Source organism: Apteryx rowi, unplaced genomic scaffold, assembly GCF_003343035.1.
Source record: "Apteryx rowi isolate R43461 unplaced genomic scaffold, aptRow1 scaffold_403, whole genome shotgun sequence".
NCBI classification, from domain to species: Eukaryota; Metazoa; Chordata; class Aves; order Apterygiformes; family Apterygidae; genus Apteryx; species Apteryx rowi.
The window spans coordinates 585,226-601,207 of record NW_020450562.1 but is presented as its reverse complement, the minus strand read 5'-3'; the positions used below and the strand labels follow the sequence as shown (position 1 = coordinate 601,207).

The window sequence follows — 15,982 nt, the reverse complement described above, 5'->3', positions numbered from 1 at the left end:
TTAAATCACAAACCACCCTTCTTCACAGTTAGAAAACACCATCATGTAAATTGGAGCAAGCTGGTGTTGGGAAAAATCTAATAAACTCCTTCTACTCTGAATTAAAGCAACCACATTAAKTACAATCCAAAGCTTCATAGTTCATCACATCACTAACCCTGGAGCAAAGCTTTGTGTTACTTCGCTGCCAACCCCTTCATGAAATCTGAATATTTATTCTTTTCTTTTCCTGTTAGCTAGTCCCTAGCCCAAGATGAAATAGTATCTCACACACCTAGTTTAAAATCTGTTCAGAGGAGGACCAGCAATAAAAGTCTGTCACCAATAGATACTGACAAAGAATGAAGAGAACATACAGTAAAACCAATGAAACATGCAGTAATTTTACAGTTCCTGAACTAAAACCCTCACACTTGCCAATGCTGTCATAGCTTCAAGAAATTTCTTCCTACAATGCTAAACACTGCTACTTAGCTGCAAAAGAATGAGAATTTGAGGAGGGATTACTAAAAGTTCTTATGGTATTTTTTATTAAGTCATTTTTAATCATTTTATTTTTGACACAGAAAAATAAAAACATCTAAAACAAAGTACTATGGGAGGCAACTTAGCTCACCAATCTCACAGAATTCTCCTTATCCGTCATTGTTAACTGAAAGGGTTGGGGGCGGGGCAATCCAGCTGCTAGAATTCCCCCTTCCTTGCTGCATTCCAAGACATGATGGGCACAGAAACATTTACTTTCCACTAGTCATAGCCAGTTACACAGATATGTTAGCTATAAACAAAAAGATTTTCTATTAACACATTTAGCTTTGTGTGGTAATGGTTAGTTACTTTATAGCACTGAGGGGTTGGTCATTAAGTTGCAAAATAAACCTAATAATAATTACTATGTTAAAATATTTTAATTCTGAATATGAGATTTAAGAAAAACTAATTTTATATCACCCATGAAAGCATACAGAGATGTACATAAACAACATTCCTCAAATACAGATATCCTTAGCCTGTACTCAGAGACGGAGCCAGCTTGGAGTTACCTTCCAAGAATAAAAATACATGAGCACATATTCTCTTTCTTTTTATTACTATACATAGTTTACATAGGTTTTATATATATATATGTGTGTGTATACACACACACACATATTCTGTATGGCTGTACGTACATTTCTATAGTTAACTGTGATTGTTGTACATTCTTAAGATATCATGAACTTTGAAAACACACATCCTTTTAAGCATCTTCTTTTACTGGATTCATTTTCTTCACTGTGCCCAGGGAGTTTTATGTCATGCTTTCCTCCCCACTATGTTATCTCTTTTCCTCCTCTCCAACCACTTTCCAAAGGATAATTTTAGAAATTATGATAACTTCATATTTAAATATAACTGAAAAGGCAGCAGAGGAAGAATTTGATACTCATTTAACTTATAATTGCTATGCAAAAGTGACCCGTGTAGGACCCCTGGGCCAAAGCTAAAAAAACTATATAGTCAGAAGTAATAGGTAGTTCTGAGACAGATGTCTCAACTTCCTGCTTTACTGCTTTCTTTGAACACCCCAGTGATGCCTACAGCAAGGGAGGAAGAAGCTGGGAGAGAATTTCCRTTCTTTATTTGTGTGACCAGTCAAATATACTCAGCTTCCAAAGAGTTTTAGAACACGAAGAGGCAGAAAACAGAAAATACACACACAATACATACCCAGAGTTTCATAACCATTAAAGAAAAGGATTATAAGATCATACAGCTGCATCAGCAACAGAGTGTGGCTGAAGAAAGGAACTCGATATAAGGAACAGGGAGCATGCTATCACTGCAATGCATCAACCCAATCTGTATCAAGTAACACTTTCTCCATTGGAAAGCTGCCTAACACATGCAGCAAAATCTTAGAAGGGAAAATTCAATGCATAACATGCGGGTTGATGGAACGCTCATTCCCCTTCCATGAACGGCCGTCAGCTTTTACAAGCCATGAACTTCACGCTATCGTTCCAGCACCAGAGGAAGCTGCTCCTAATCATGAATTTCTCAAACTTTCCTACTTTGAAATAAAATCTCATCACATTGCTTTATTTTATCAACCTGCTTCACACATCTTTGCTGAGTTGCATCAAATCTACCTGCTGCTTCCCCATTTTGAAGATTTTAAACCTGTAAGGGACAGCTGAGTCTATTCTCCTGCACTGTAAGACATGATAGTTCCTCCATTTAACCTATTGCTGAGCCCTGCTACTCTTGTTTGGGTGTCTTGATCACACAGGACATCAGTCTTGATTTGAAGGTATCAGAGATCCAATTTTGTGATTGTGACTGTCCTTCACAGATAAACTTGACAAGCTTTAAAGTAGTGCAATACTCATACTCCATTACAGTCCACCCCTACATAGGAGTGGTATAGCTATTCCCTCATAGGAGGGTAACAATTCTCTCACTGTTCAGCAGCTGACTTGGGAGCTGCTCAGCACAGATTCCCTGGACCCCTGACTCCTGCATCTATCAGATACAACCAATACCATTTTAGCATTTTCCTTTCTCTGCTCCCAACTCCAAATAAACCAAAATGTTTYGCTCCACAATGCCCTTTCCCAATCTCAGTCAGATCCCTACTCTACAGACCGTCATGAATAATTCATTCAGGAAAGCACTTGCAGTTTTAGCAACAAATAAACAACAACAACAAAAAGTTTTACAAGAGACTGGCAGAACTGCCTGTATGCAAACAGAATGCCAGAACAGCCCATCTGGCCATTTTATTTCATTACAAAAACCAAGCTCCCCAAGGGAACAGGAAACCATCCAAAACAGAAGCTGCAACAACCCTGTAAAATCCCAGATGATGGAAAATGCCTGCTTGCATATTATGTACACGCTAATATCGCGTGCACACTCTAATAATTTGTGAGCTTCTGCTGCTGTCCAGATGCTTGTGTCTTTGTTAAAAACAACAAGATCCTGAACCTAATTTACACATTAATGTAGGTCAAATGGCTTCATCTGTGTTTATCTACTTATTGCCCATATTTTTCTGATAGAACTTCTACCCCTTATCAGAGAAACACAGAGGGGAACTATCTAGGGAAATAAGGCAGATGGTGACAAGACAGCAAAGGTGGTAACAAGATCTCTCAAAGCAGACAGACAGAAGCTTTCTAAAGATTAAAATGGTATTTTTTCCAGCCTTTTTTCCTAAAAGAATCAGTGTGTTGAAGTAGATTTCTAAAAAAAATGCTAGTAGCAGAGACTAAGAAATCCACTTATAGGCAAATACATAAATAGTGCTAAAAAGGAACTTTTTTTTTTTTCCAGTACGGCAGGCACCTGTCTGGTAGTCATCTCTGGCGACAGCTCTCTTTCAAAGACAGCATGCTGCTATGCTTTTGATGCAGCATTCAGTGCCTCTCAGATTTCTTTTACGGTTGCAGTGAAGTGTCGCTTTCCATCTAAATACAACATGGACTCTGAAATAACGTGAAGAAAAGAGATAATACACTATTAACTTAGTATCAATAATGGGCAACTACAGAGAGTGGCAATATTAAAGAGCAATCCAAAATGCATTTGTTTTGTCATCAAAGCATACATGCGCTTTGCCATGAAATGCTGTTAAATTATTCAAATGTCAATAGTTCATCTCAGCATTTCATTATATTCAAACAGAAGGAAAGAAAGTCTTCTTTTCCACAGAATTATAATGAAAATGCATTAATTGGATACTTGCCTCCATACGTTTTGGGGACAACCCGTGGGACCTCCTTTTCTGATATAAATGTAAAATGGAAGATATTGGTTGTCTGGTGTTCTCTGGTATCTGCATCATAAACCTCACTGTGTACTCGAACCTGGATATAGTTTTTTTCTGTATAACAAACCTACATGGTTAAGACAGGAGGTACAATTAGTAATTCATCATTGGCACTGAAAAACTGAAACAGGCTTTGTTTTACTGCTTAACAAGAAAAGTCACACTCTCTCACAATGCACTGTTCATTATCAGTGATTAAGAGAGATAATAYGAAGGGTAAGTTTTTCTGCTCTTCAAAAAGAAACCAACTCCTACCTGTGCAGAAAGCAGTAGTAAGGAGCCAACCTCAACTGGCCTCTGAAACATGATATCATCAACAGATACGATAAAGGGTCTGGAACCCCTGAGCAAGAAAAAGAGAAATTTGCTCTCAAGAATAACTAGGGTGCTTGGAGAAACTGAAGCTATTTCCCTGTCGGCCTTTTAATGACTTTTTTTTAGAAAATAAGTCTCAATTAAATACAGGCCACAGGAATTGCTGAAGAATTATGCCATCACCCTAGACAAAAATAACTGGAGGAAACCTCTCTTATATGCATTCAAGTACACACTCCTTTAGGACACACTATGGCATCACTGCCTCATGCTTGCCAGGCAGTCTTCATGCCATCATTGCTTAGGCCTCAGGTGTCCAAGTACTGACAAAAAACACTCATCTTTCTATCAGGCTATGCACATGCTCACCATTAAAGTCATACACAGATCTTTGCTGGGTGATGACCTCAGTCACATTTTCTAAGAACAAGCACTTTTTAGAAGTTCAGAAACCATTACTCTTGTGTATGTAATGAGAAGATGCAGTACCTGTTAGAATGTTTATTTCGTATGTTTAGAAAGAAAACGCATCTTTAGAAGTCAATCTCAATAGCTTGGAATGACAAAACAAAAAGGATATATTTTCTATCTTTGCATGTGATATTTAAAAACCAAGCTCTAAGGAGAAAGATACAGATCTCTTTGTAAAAATGACAGGTGCACCATCTAAGCAAAATATTGCTGTGTCCTGCCACATTCAGTCAGACATCTAGGTCCTTTCTATTCAGACTTATGTTGGTTAGCTTGGTTTTCTGACCTATGAATGCATGCACCACGTTCTGGATTATATAAATATTGCAAGTCTGCAACTCACCCACAGCTGCAAGCAGTTGCCCATCCCAGTTCAAATGCTTTCCTCATGAGAAAACCCCCAAAGATCCTATTGAAGATGTTCCGTTCCTACATGTAGAAACACCATCAGCAAACTGCTATATAACATATATTTTTCCCAAAATATTGTGTTGAATTCTGCCTAGTAATCTGCACTTCTGTTTACAGGATTTAACAGAACACCCAGCATCTGAATATATAAAGAGCGCTACTGAAAAATATATACAAAAGGCCAAATGGCTGTAGCAAGTTAACTTAATAGGCGCTCATCTGACTCATTTGACAATGTAAGATCAAAACTCAAAATTGTGTCATCAACCAGAAGTCCAACTTAAACACTTTGCAAAGGAATTTCTTTACACAAAATGAGTACTCTAATAATAAAAGAAAGCATTGAAAATCTTCTATTTTTCAGTGTTAATCCATACAGATAATACAAGAATGGCAACAGAAACTCAGCTCTAAATAGGTAAGGAGGACAGAAGAACCTAAACAGAATAAAGGATTCACTAGTCTTAAAAGACAATTCTTAATTCAATAACTGTTTTTGTAATTCATTAATATACTTCAAAATACCTGAGGGTGGCAAATTTGTAGGCTCTTCAACTTTGCATCTTCCATCCACACTGAATTGGGTGGTAATACACGACTCCGGAAACTTACTGTCCTATGGAAGAGGCAATAAACTTAATAACCCACATTAGCAGAATTCAGCAAGACAAAAATGCACCAACAGGAAATGTGGGCACTAAAAAAACCAAAAATGCTACCACTAAAAGCTATTCCAACAGACCTTGAAGCCTTATCTAAAGAGGTATTTGGATTTGTTACTGTAATCATATAGCCTCTGCTCCCAATCTTTCAAATACTTCTGCTAATGTTCAAGTTTATGTGAACAGTCTCAACTTATGAAAGGTGCATGAAAGAAGAAATGAACTACATCCACAAAGCATGTGCTTACTTTTCCAGAAAAGCCTTGCACTGTTTATTAAGTCATAATATGAATTAAAAGCACACAATCAACTAACAGAGTAATTCAACATCAAACAGGCAGACAGTTTGAGGTTTTCAAACCCAGACAGAGTGTGAACAAAATACATTTGCTAATTCTAATGGAAGGCACATCTTACTTTGGTAAACAGTTTTGAAATATCAACTACATAATGTTAGTAAGTTAAAGAAATTATAAACTATCCACAAATGCAACAGTACACTAATGTCATTAGGCATTGCTCTACCACCACTGGCACTGGAAGATTTCACAGAAATTTCAATGGGAGAAGTATGTCAACACTAGTCTCCCTCAGAAAATGTTGTCAGGTGTTATATTTAAAACACACTGCAAGGTTACCTGGTCAAACATGACCAATTCCTGCCCTCACAGGTTTTTCTAGATATCACAGCAGAAAACTCTTATATGGTTGCAAGTCACAAGGCTGCAAAAGAGTTCCATTCCCTTGTTCAGTTAAACATCATTAACCTTCTTTCTGAAGATTATTCCAAACAGCTTGCTCAGAAGCTCGTTGTGCTAACACTGTCACTTTTATCATCCTTGCACAGCTAACACTCTTGGATGTTGAAAGATACTTTTGAGAGGCATAAATGTCACATCAAACTTTGTATCTGTGTTTCAAGCAGAGCACCCAAGAATTTAAATGTTGAAATAGGAAAACAAATGTCTACGTATCTTCCACTCTGCTCTCCAACTCAAAAGGCATGTTACTTTTCCCTCTCACAAGACTTCAGTTCTCCTCCACCCCTCCCTTTCTTGCCTTGTGTCCAATGTATTAAGGAATATGTCATGAACAATGTTTCTTTCTTCTGCAGTGGGAGCCATTTTCAGTAAGGAAGCAGTGCTGAAATCAATCCTCTTTGTCTTGTTAACTAAACATTAAAAAAAAAAAAAAATCGGAGTTCAAAGACAAAACCCTTTCACTTGGCTCTGGGGATTTTAACCTGGAATCATCTGTCTCTTTCCACTTTATTTTCCCACAAGTTAAAAAATAAGATTCACAGTCCCACAGTGCTAGACTTGGACTCAAACAGAAATTTGGCTTTTAGAATTGATGGCATCAAAATAAAAATAAGGCAGAAATCCACTGTTACTCCCGAATGTGATGAAGACTCCTTATACATATACTGTGATATCCATCCACCCCTCCAACAGGGCACTTAAATACCCTCCCAAAGTACAAAAAACATATCAGACAAAAAACCCTACAGAACAGACAAATATCTGTAGGTTTTCCAATGGTACAAGAATGCAAATTTATGATCAAACTTATTACCCCAGGCCACACTGATTGAAACTTTAAAAGATCTGTTGCTCAGTTTATACAATCTTTTATTTTTCTGCTAAATTTAATTCCCTGCTTTAAAATTCCAGCTTGGAACAATAGAAGAAGGTGCTGCACGCTTTTCTCTCACGCCTGAGTTCCTTTCCAAAGGAAACTCAGCCACCCAGATAGGGAATGAGCTGTGATGCACTCCAGCAGGCCCACCGTGGGGCCAATGCATCAACCAGAACATCAGGACAGCCCATGCCGCAGTCAGGACCGAAGTGGAGTGAGCATCCTGGAAACAGAAGTCTAGGGTGCAGAGTACACCAAAAGTGCCCTTGCCTGTCAGCTTAGCCAAAGGGTTTCCAAGAACGTGGTATCAAGCTTTTAAATCCTCTCTCTTCCATCTCTAGCCATATTGACACGTGAGACACAACAAAAATCTGATTTTAAACAAATTAGGAACATCTATTAGCAGCAGAACTCCTGAAGTCTACTTTCCAGCTACTAAGTTGAAGCTGAGTCAGATTTTCATACTGCCAGGAAATAAAACATACATTCCCCTTGCTTGAAGATTTCTTCCTCCTCAGGGCTCTCAGGAATTAGTGGATTAACAAATGCTGGCCTATGGATAGGAATTTTTTTAAGTTACAAACTTTATAAGAATTTGTCCTATAAATATTACGTTATAACATTTTTACTTACATACAAGTTACAAGATGAAAAGACAGACTTCAGATTATATCTTAGAAATAAATGTTATTTCATGATGTGGCTGCTGCCAAATGAGTATCTTATTAACTTTAATTCTGAAGAGTCAGGTAAGAGATCCAACCACTATCTAGTACCATTAAGAAAGAGTAACCAATGCATCTGTGCTTCTTAAAGAGCCCAAACTGTACCCATAGATTGTACTGAACGTCACTCAAGGAGAAAGCTATTTAGAAACATAGCAAATGAAGATGTGATGATCTAGAACAGTCTAAAATAGATATACAAAACTTCAATGGCAAAACAAAATTCCTTCTGGAATAGAAAGAACACAGTGCTTTAAGTAGCAAGTGTTCTTATAATCTATACATTCCCATGACAGCCTTATCAACAGCCAAAAGCTGTTTACCACATGTAACACTTATCAAAGATGATGATATGAGGCTGCCTGGAGTCCCAATTCATATGTTTATATTACTGCACAAATAAATCCACTCTAGCATAATTATATAAAATTTGATTCTTTCTGTTCACAAGGCAAGGCAACTGCTTATTTTCAAGAGCCCTTCTTCCCCATAATTTCCACATAATATTTTTGTATTTTAACTATTTATAGGAATGCTCAGAACAAAAACATACATATCTATCTGCTCAGCAGATTTGCATGTTCGCGTATGTATATACATGTATATGTGTGTATATGTATACATATATACATACACACACAAACATGCAAATCTGCTGAGCAATTCACATCTAGCCCTGAACCTTTATTCGGGTGGCTGACAAGCAGCACACAGAGACACTGTTTGCTGGGAACAGCCTGCTCTCTTTCCTCTTTGCCAGAACTTTGGTTGGGGAATGTTCGAGACCCAGTGGCTCCTGCTCCATCACATGGCTCATATTTGCTCTCCCCAGCTCAGGGCACGTCAGCACCAGCTCTTCTGTCCATGCCCCAAGCTGCTGAGATGCACATTTGCTATGGCTCAAAGCCATACGCCCACATTTCTGTGGTGCTGTGCACAATCTAATTTATCTCGTACCTCTCTGCAAAGTCTTTACCTAACACAGAATCCCCTTCTTATACAGATAGAAGTCTTCCAAAACACAGCTGGCTTTTGTCCATCTGGCTCAGAGAAAAGGCAGTGAAGTTTGTATCTATGACGTACCTCCATATAGACATGCCCTCAGCTGCCCATTTGTAAAGTAGAATAAGAACACTGCCTTGGAGAGTTGCTTGGAGTTACCACCATTTGTTTTGCTGCATTAGTCAGTCTGCTAGCATATAATTATATCAATTTGATATTATTTTTTGCAAAACAAGTCTGCTTCCTCAAAATGGGTATAAGATAGATAAATTTCTTTTAAAGTATATTGTGCATGAATACTATGTTAACGGGACCTAAAAATATCATATAAACCTGAAGGAAAACAAACTAATAACTACTTTTATTATTATCAGGAGTAAATAATTATGTCAGGCAAAAACCCCTTCATTAAACACAACCCTCTTCATTAAATACAAACAATTATTTAAACTAGTTAGAAACAGAAAATGGTTTATGACTTTTGCAAGCTATTTACAGAAAGGTAAGAAATACAGCTGATTTTTAATAGTGCTGGAGTCATGCAAACCAAAACTGAAACCAAGCAGCTTGTTTTTTAATGACTAGGCATTAAAGAGTGAAACTAGAAAAAATAAGGTAATTCTTTCTTGTAATTCTGTGAAAATACTTCCCAATCCCATGTTATTTACATAGCAAGTTTCAGGCTGATGAGTCATTCTGACAACACCTACTATTTTCTATTAAGGAATTAAAGGCATTTTTCACTCAAAGATTACTGAACCATTAAGGCTCAATCTTTCCATTCCTTAGGACAGGAAACCAATTAACTCTAACTAGTACTCCAGAATGCAGATGAGTTTCTAGCCAACTCATTCAATTCCATGTTCATCAGGCCAGTCATTCAAGCACAGGGATAAATCTATTAAAGAAAAGGGTCAAATCCCGGGACTAACAGCGATTCCTTGTGTCACTTAACTGCTGAATGCAATGCTCTGAAGCTTGCCCCAGAAAAGTAACAAGAAATTAGAGGGACATTTGGCCAAGAGAAAACACCAAGTGTGTCATTTATCTGTAACCGATGCTATATAGTTTCTACACATACATAGCAAGCTACCACGTTTGCAACTTTCACTACAGCAGGAGTCTGAAGAGGATTCCTCTGTCCTACAAATTACCRTTTGTTTTCTGGATCCCGGGCCACCATGACAAAGGTTGCATCTAACACAGGGCTGTAGTCACCATCATGTAGCTAAAAGAGACAGGAAACAACTATATTCGTAAACTCTAAAACTGTATTAGTGCTTAGCAAGCTATCCAGTGGACATCAACCATACAATCACACTGTAAACCTGTTTGCTTTCTCATTGTCATCCCTTCTGAGCTCTCTCACAATAGATCCAAGGCAAGGAAAGAACAAAACTTAAAACATTAGTTTCCAGAATTCTGCAATGTAAATATTAAGCAAAGGAATGCTAACTAATTACTAGTTTCAGCTAGAAAAATCATCATACTCATTCTAAAATGATCCAATTATCCTTTATTCTGAGAAATRCCACAACAACTATTTGTTGTTAATATCAAATTGCCACACTGGGAGGAGTTCAGACAACAAAGGTGTAACCTGATCTTCTACATTAGAGACTTCACTCAAGGAGACACACTGAATCATAAAATATTTAGCTGAGTGTTTATCTGAATTGTAGCCAGTAATACTTAAGTAATTAAGTATACTTACTGAAGTAAGTATATATTAAGTAATACAGTATAAACAATTAGGCGTTCATACTGTATCTGCGTTACTCTTAAATAAATGACAGAAAAATTAGCAACAACGGATCTTGCTGATCCTAGAGCATCAGCACTCACCTTGGTCTGGAAACACTAGAGCTGTTTCAAGCCCTTCAAGACAGTTATCCTAGAAAATTTAATTTAGACTGCTAACATCCTCATTCAGAATCCTTTCTGAAGCACCTCAGAATATAAAGCGTGACTGTCACAGGATGGAGAGAAGTCACAAGAACTAACCTGCAGCATGTGCATCTTCACTTCCATTGAGGTCTTCCCAACCCAGGAAACATTGCCAGTGAATTTGATGTCACAGTCTGGATATATGATCTTTTTGCACAAATCTAAAAGACAAACATTAGAGGTTACTGGAGATAGAGAATCCAGTCTTTCTGGATTAAATGTGAGTGATCTAAGGCTTCTTTGTTTTCTGTAAGTGACAACACACACAAAGACAACCCAGAAAAAGACAGTCATTGCAAGGGACCACACTCTAGAACAGGAGGAAGAAGTAGGCRTATAGGTGGCAGATGGATGACAGATCCACAGAGATGCTCAGCAGAACATGGGACATAAGCAAGGCCTAACTCCATCACAAGAAATACTGTTCAATAATGAAGGTAAGAGAATCACTTGCTAATACAACACTGAACACAGAAGTGCAGAAAGCATAAAAACTCATGTTTTGAAAGGAAGGGAAACCTGAAATGCTAGGAAAGCATCTACAAAGCCCTCTTCCCTCCTCGCCCCCTTCCAAAAAAAGCCAGAGTACTTATAAGCCAAAACAACAAAGTGAACTAAACAGGAGAGGGAAGAAGAAATCCTCAGTAAGAAACATGGGAAAGCAATAGCTGCAGAAAGACCAGGGGTTCAGGCCAATAGATGAAATCATTTCTACTGATCAAATTGCCACTTACTGATTTTATCCACCAGGGCTGTAACTATTGATAAGGGAGACCTTGGCTGTGCTTCCTGCTTCGTGTGAGTGTAGCAAATGAGAACTGCAGAGAGTTGAAAAATGGAGTCAGCTTTCAGTTCTCCTGTATTTTACCAAAGCGTTAGTAAAGCATTATCAAAGCCATCTCCGTGAAACATGAGAGGTACCTAAAAACACAAACTCAAACAGCGGCCTGCATGGCTGCAGATGAATTCCACATTTTCATGTGTGTAACTCATGGGATTGCTATAAAGAAAACTGTGATTCAGCAGTTGTCTAGGCTATATGCATATTTACTTACTACAAAGGCAAACTGATTTTAGCACCTTACCTCAACCCATTGCTCCTCTACTCCCTATCCCATATAATCTCTTCCCTTTATCCCTGTAGCCCATTTGTCTCAGATCTTGCATTCCCTTCCTACCTCCTACTCTGATTTTATGCAGGCTGTCCAAGGATACATGTTATCTGAGGACTTATTTTCAAATACTGATTCCTTTAAAGCGGTGCAAATTAGATAAATGTGGCTTATAGGCATGAAAGTATAGTCATTATTTAAATTAATTAGCTCTGATCACAAGAGTACATCCAAGTAAACTCCCTAAAGTACTTTGCTGCAAAGATACTGTCTACTATTCACGTGATTTTCACTTGATAGAGATTACCGTAATCAAAAGTATTCGTTTGCAGAGAGGAGAGAGATCCTTCCAACAAATGTGAGATACTTTTTCTCTCAAATTGCTAAAGTCACCATTCTAAAAACTGTTATACCTATCAATACAATTTAGTAAGAGTCGGAGTTGGATTTATCAGACTTCTATTGCCATGGATAAATAATTTGAAGTCAATCACATCTTGATGTAGAATGCCTGTCAAGATCACAGTTAGGATTAACCCAAACTGATACATCCCCAACAGAACTGACTGAAGTCAAATATGATTAAAAACAAAAATGAAAACGTTCTGTGCTGTATCAGGGAAAATCTAAGATTTTCACAGATCTACAGGGAAGATAAGCAAGGTAGAGAAAGAAAAACAAGCTCATCTCATTTAACAGCAGAGGGTAGCCAATAGTTTCAAGACTCCTTTCCTAATTCAGGACAGGAACTGGAAGGCAGTACCTTTCACATCCCAGAAAGAAATACAAATAACCTAGCTATTTCATCTATCCCTGATGACATAGGTGATATGCATTCACTTGTTTCTCTGCCTTCCTCAATTTTGGCCATCCGGACTCCTAAAAGGTCTTTCTTTTCCGTCAAAGAAATCAATATGTACTTTCCATTCAGAGCTTCCCTTAAATAAGTGTTTAATTCTTTGTCAAAAACCTCTGCCAAAATGCTCCCAATGAGTTACAGAACTTTGATCAAAACAGAAATCATCTTGTGACATTTTAAGAGAAAAACATCCCCAGGTTATATTAACAACCCAGAACTTATTTTAGCTGGAAAACAAAAGACAAAGACCTTGAACTTTTAAACATCATGAATAAATGAACCAGGGAGAAAAAGATCAAGAAAGCTAACTCACAAAACAACTGCGTGGTTTCTACTTCTACCTGTAACACAAATTCCAAAACACAACCCAAGAATCTATACCAGGTGGTTTTTATTTGATCACAATGGATACATTCTCTCCACACTATACTGTCTTATTTCTCCCCCAAAAGGAATATTAAGTAACTTTCCCCTCACTATCAGCTGGGTTTTTTTTTTTTTTTTGTTAAGAGAAAAATAATCTGATTTAATTTGAAATAGCTCTCTATGCAATTTTCTCTCACTTAGAACTCAGCACAGACTCACAGTCTAGGCGCATTTCTCAATAAACTATTTTTGTAGCTGGTCCTTTACAAAACTGGACAGAGGCAAGAAACTGAAGATATAAGGAGCCATTTTGCTTCTGGTTATTCTTTATCACCCCTCATTTTCTTTCAACACCTGTATATTTTCCCTGATCCCCCCTTAGAGATAGCACTTTGATGTGATCCTCTCTCTGAGGAAATATCATACCATCCCAAACACTACTCAGACTCACTTTGTCTGCATTATTCATGCATTCATTTCAAGAGACAGATACTTACCTCCTAAACTGTCAAGATCTTCAAGAATTCTTCCAAACCTGTAAAATATGTTTTTTGACAATTAAATACCTACGTTGATAATGCATGAAAGTTAACACCTTTCTGTACATATAACATACTTGCTTTGTTACCTGACACTGTTGTGTACGTTCAGATACTTTTCTCTTATTTCAGGTTGACTTCCTAGAGGTAGGATAACTTCCAAATAGCTATCTTTCATTCTCCTAGGAGGCAGATCTTCCTGCCGTTTTGCCAGTAAAGTATGAAGAGCTTTTCTTTCTTGCATTGCTTGTACATGATCCCTAGTAAGAGAAGAAAAACACCATTTGAGGTATGACAACAGAACTGAAACCCTACCTAAAAGATGCCACAGTGAAGATTACTACAATGAAAGGAAGAAAGATATAAAAATAGCAAGACACAGCAAGTGTGCCTTGAAAAGAAAGTAAAAAGCACATAATAAGCTTTGTTATGCAAGACTACTGCTGAGAAGTTTTTAATAAAATAGTTTTATTGTATGAGTGGTAAACCCTTACTTTGCACTAAAGAGATAAACAAAATTTATCTAATCCTGAATGACAGCAAAATGTTTTTCCTTGAAAACAAAATAGTTTAAAAAAATTTAAGTATGTACAATTTAACCTACGGATTTTTGTGCACACTCATGTCTTCTGTAGCTTCTATATCCCAATTCTTCTTGCCAATTTTGTATGCTGGAAATCAGACCTATAATCTCTCCCAAGTAAACAAAGGAGACATAAAATGCTGCCTAGTACTGACCAGAGAGATATCTCATCTGCTAAGACTTGCTGTCACCTGCAGATGACGTTTCCCTTTACAGCATCAGTTCATACAGCATACAGTTGACCAGCAAGCTAAAAGAAAGGGAAAACGAACCCATTTCTCTCTCTTTCTGCCCAGTCCTCTTACTGCTATGCAGTTATGGAAAGTAACCACACAGCAAAGGGAACTCTACCCTTTCAGAGGGTGCTTTTCCAGCACCACCGAGTCCAGAGGGGTTGCAGYTTGAACAAGAGAGAGGGCCAACTTATCCTCACTTCTTTCCAATCCACCAGCTTGGTTCCCTGCACAGATACCTACGCCATGTAACAACCCTGCCCACCATTCTCCTACCTGTTCCTTGAAACTTCCCTCCCTTAAAAGTGCAGCCTGCCTGAAGAAAGCAAATATTTGATAACATCCCTAGAATCAACAACAAAGCATTAATAATCTGAGGGTTAGACATACAAGAGTTCAGGTATAAAGCAAGAGAGTGCACAAGATGATTAATCAATTTCTTAGAGCAAGAGAAGGCATTAAACACTAAGTAACCAAACTTAATTTTAAACTTGTAGTGGATATGTACCATTCATCCAGTGGTGCATGCTGCATTACTGTGATTTGCGTGCCACTGTTTAACAGAGACACTTAAAAAACAATCTATAAGAAAATAACAGAAAAGAAACTTTTCACCAAAAAGGAATGGAAAGTTGTCTTAAAGTTTTTATTTTGGATGCATTCTGGATATTAGCCATATTTTAAGACAAAGGTTTTTTTGGCTTGTGTTTTATTTCAGCAGAGGAGAGGTCCAAAGGAGTCACACTTCCACATATTTATACCCCCTTTTCTGTTTAATAATTTTGGGGGGAATGTGAATAATCCATAATCAAAGAACACAGAGGTTTACAGAAAATTTCAAGAGTATTTTATTGTTTAAAAAATATCATCTGAGCAACATGAATACATAATATTGCAGAGTTCAGAGAAGATGAAATGATAGCTCCCTACTCCAGAGGGATTTTTTGAAGTTGAGACACTGTATAGACATGGAATATACTAGATGACTAAGGAAAAAAATGCAGTCAAAGGCAATGCACCCCTATGCTTTCTTAAAGATTTGTTTCTAAGGTCTTTCAGTGAAAGGTTTAAGAGAAATTAGTCAGAGATTAAATCAAAATTTTGTCTAAAAACATAAAAAATAAACAATAAAAATTCAACTACATTCTGTTTTCACCAGTCCCATCCTGGCTCCTCTGAGGTCAACAGCAGAGCTCTTCTTCACTTCAGCTTCAGAATGCACTCTTTAATATACAGAAATATTGGGCTCAAGGCAGTTACATTTTACAACAGATAAATACTTTTCAACACTGCAATACCAGTCAA

General features: G+C 37.5%; 1 protein-coding gene across 8 annotated transcripts in view; it reads right to left on the bottom strand.

Annotated features, from left to right (window-relative positions):
* Positions 1-15,982, bottom strand: part of ACOT9 (acyl-CoA thioesterase 9) — a 34,332-nt gene that overhangs the window by 8,961 nt on the left and 9,389 nt on the right. For 4 of the 8 annotated variants that reach the window (XM_026075446.1, XM_026075445.1, XM_026075447.1 and 1 more), the window contains 12 exons: positions 13,951-14,121; positions 13,820-13,857; positions 11,720-11,803; positions 11,043-11,146; positions 10,193-10,266; positions 7,797-7,864; positions 6,733-6,844; positions 5,537-5,627; positions 4,944-5,029; positions 4,070-4,157; positions 3,731-3,881; positions 1,605-3,470 (listed from right to left, as the gene is read on the bottom strand). In XM_026075446.1, coding sequence (XP_025931231.1) covers positions 3,412-3,470; positions 3,731-3,881; positions 4,070-4,157; positions 4,944-5,029; positions 5,537-5,627; positions 6,733-6,844; positions 7,797-7,864; positions 10,193-10,266; positions 11,043-11,146; positions 11,720-11,803; positions 13,820-13,857; positions 13,951-14,121 — 1,126 coding nt within the window. In that variant the 3' untranslated portion in view covers positions 1,605-3,411. Of the gene's footprint in view, positions 1-1,604; positions 3,471-3,730; positions 3,882-4,069; positions 4,158-4,943; positions 5,030-5,536; positions 5,628-6,732; positions 6,845-7,796; positions 7,865-10,192; positions 10,267-11,042; positions 11,147-11,719; positions 11,804-13,819; positions 13,858-13,950; positions 14,122-15,982 lie in introns of those variants that run through there. The other 4 variants (XR_003255142.1, XR_003255143.1, XR_003255144.1 and 1 more) reach the window with 3 other exon arrangements.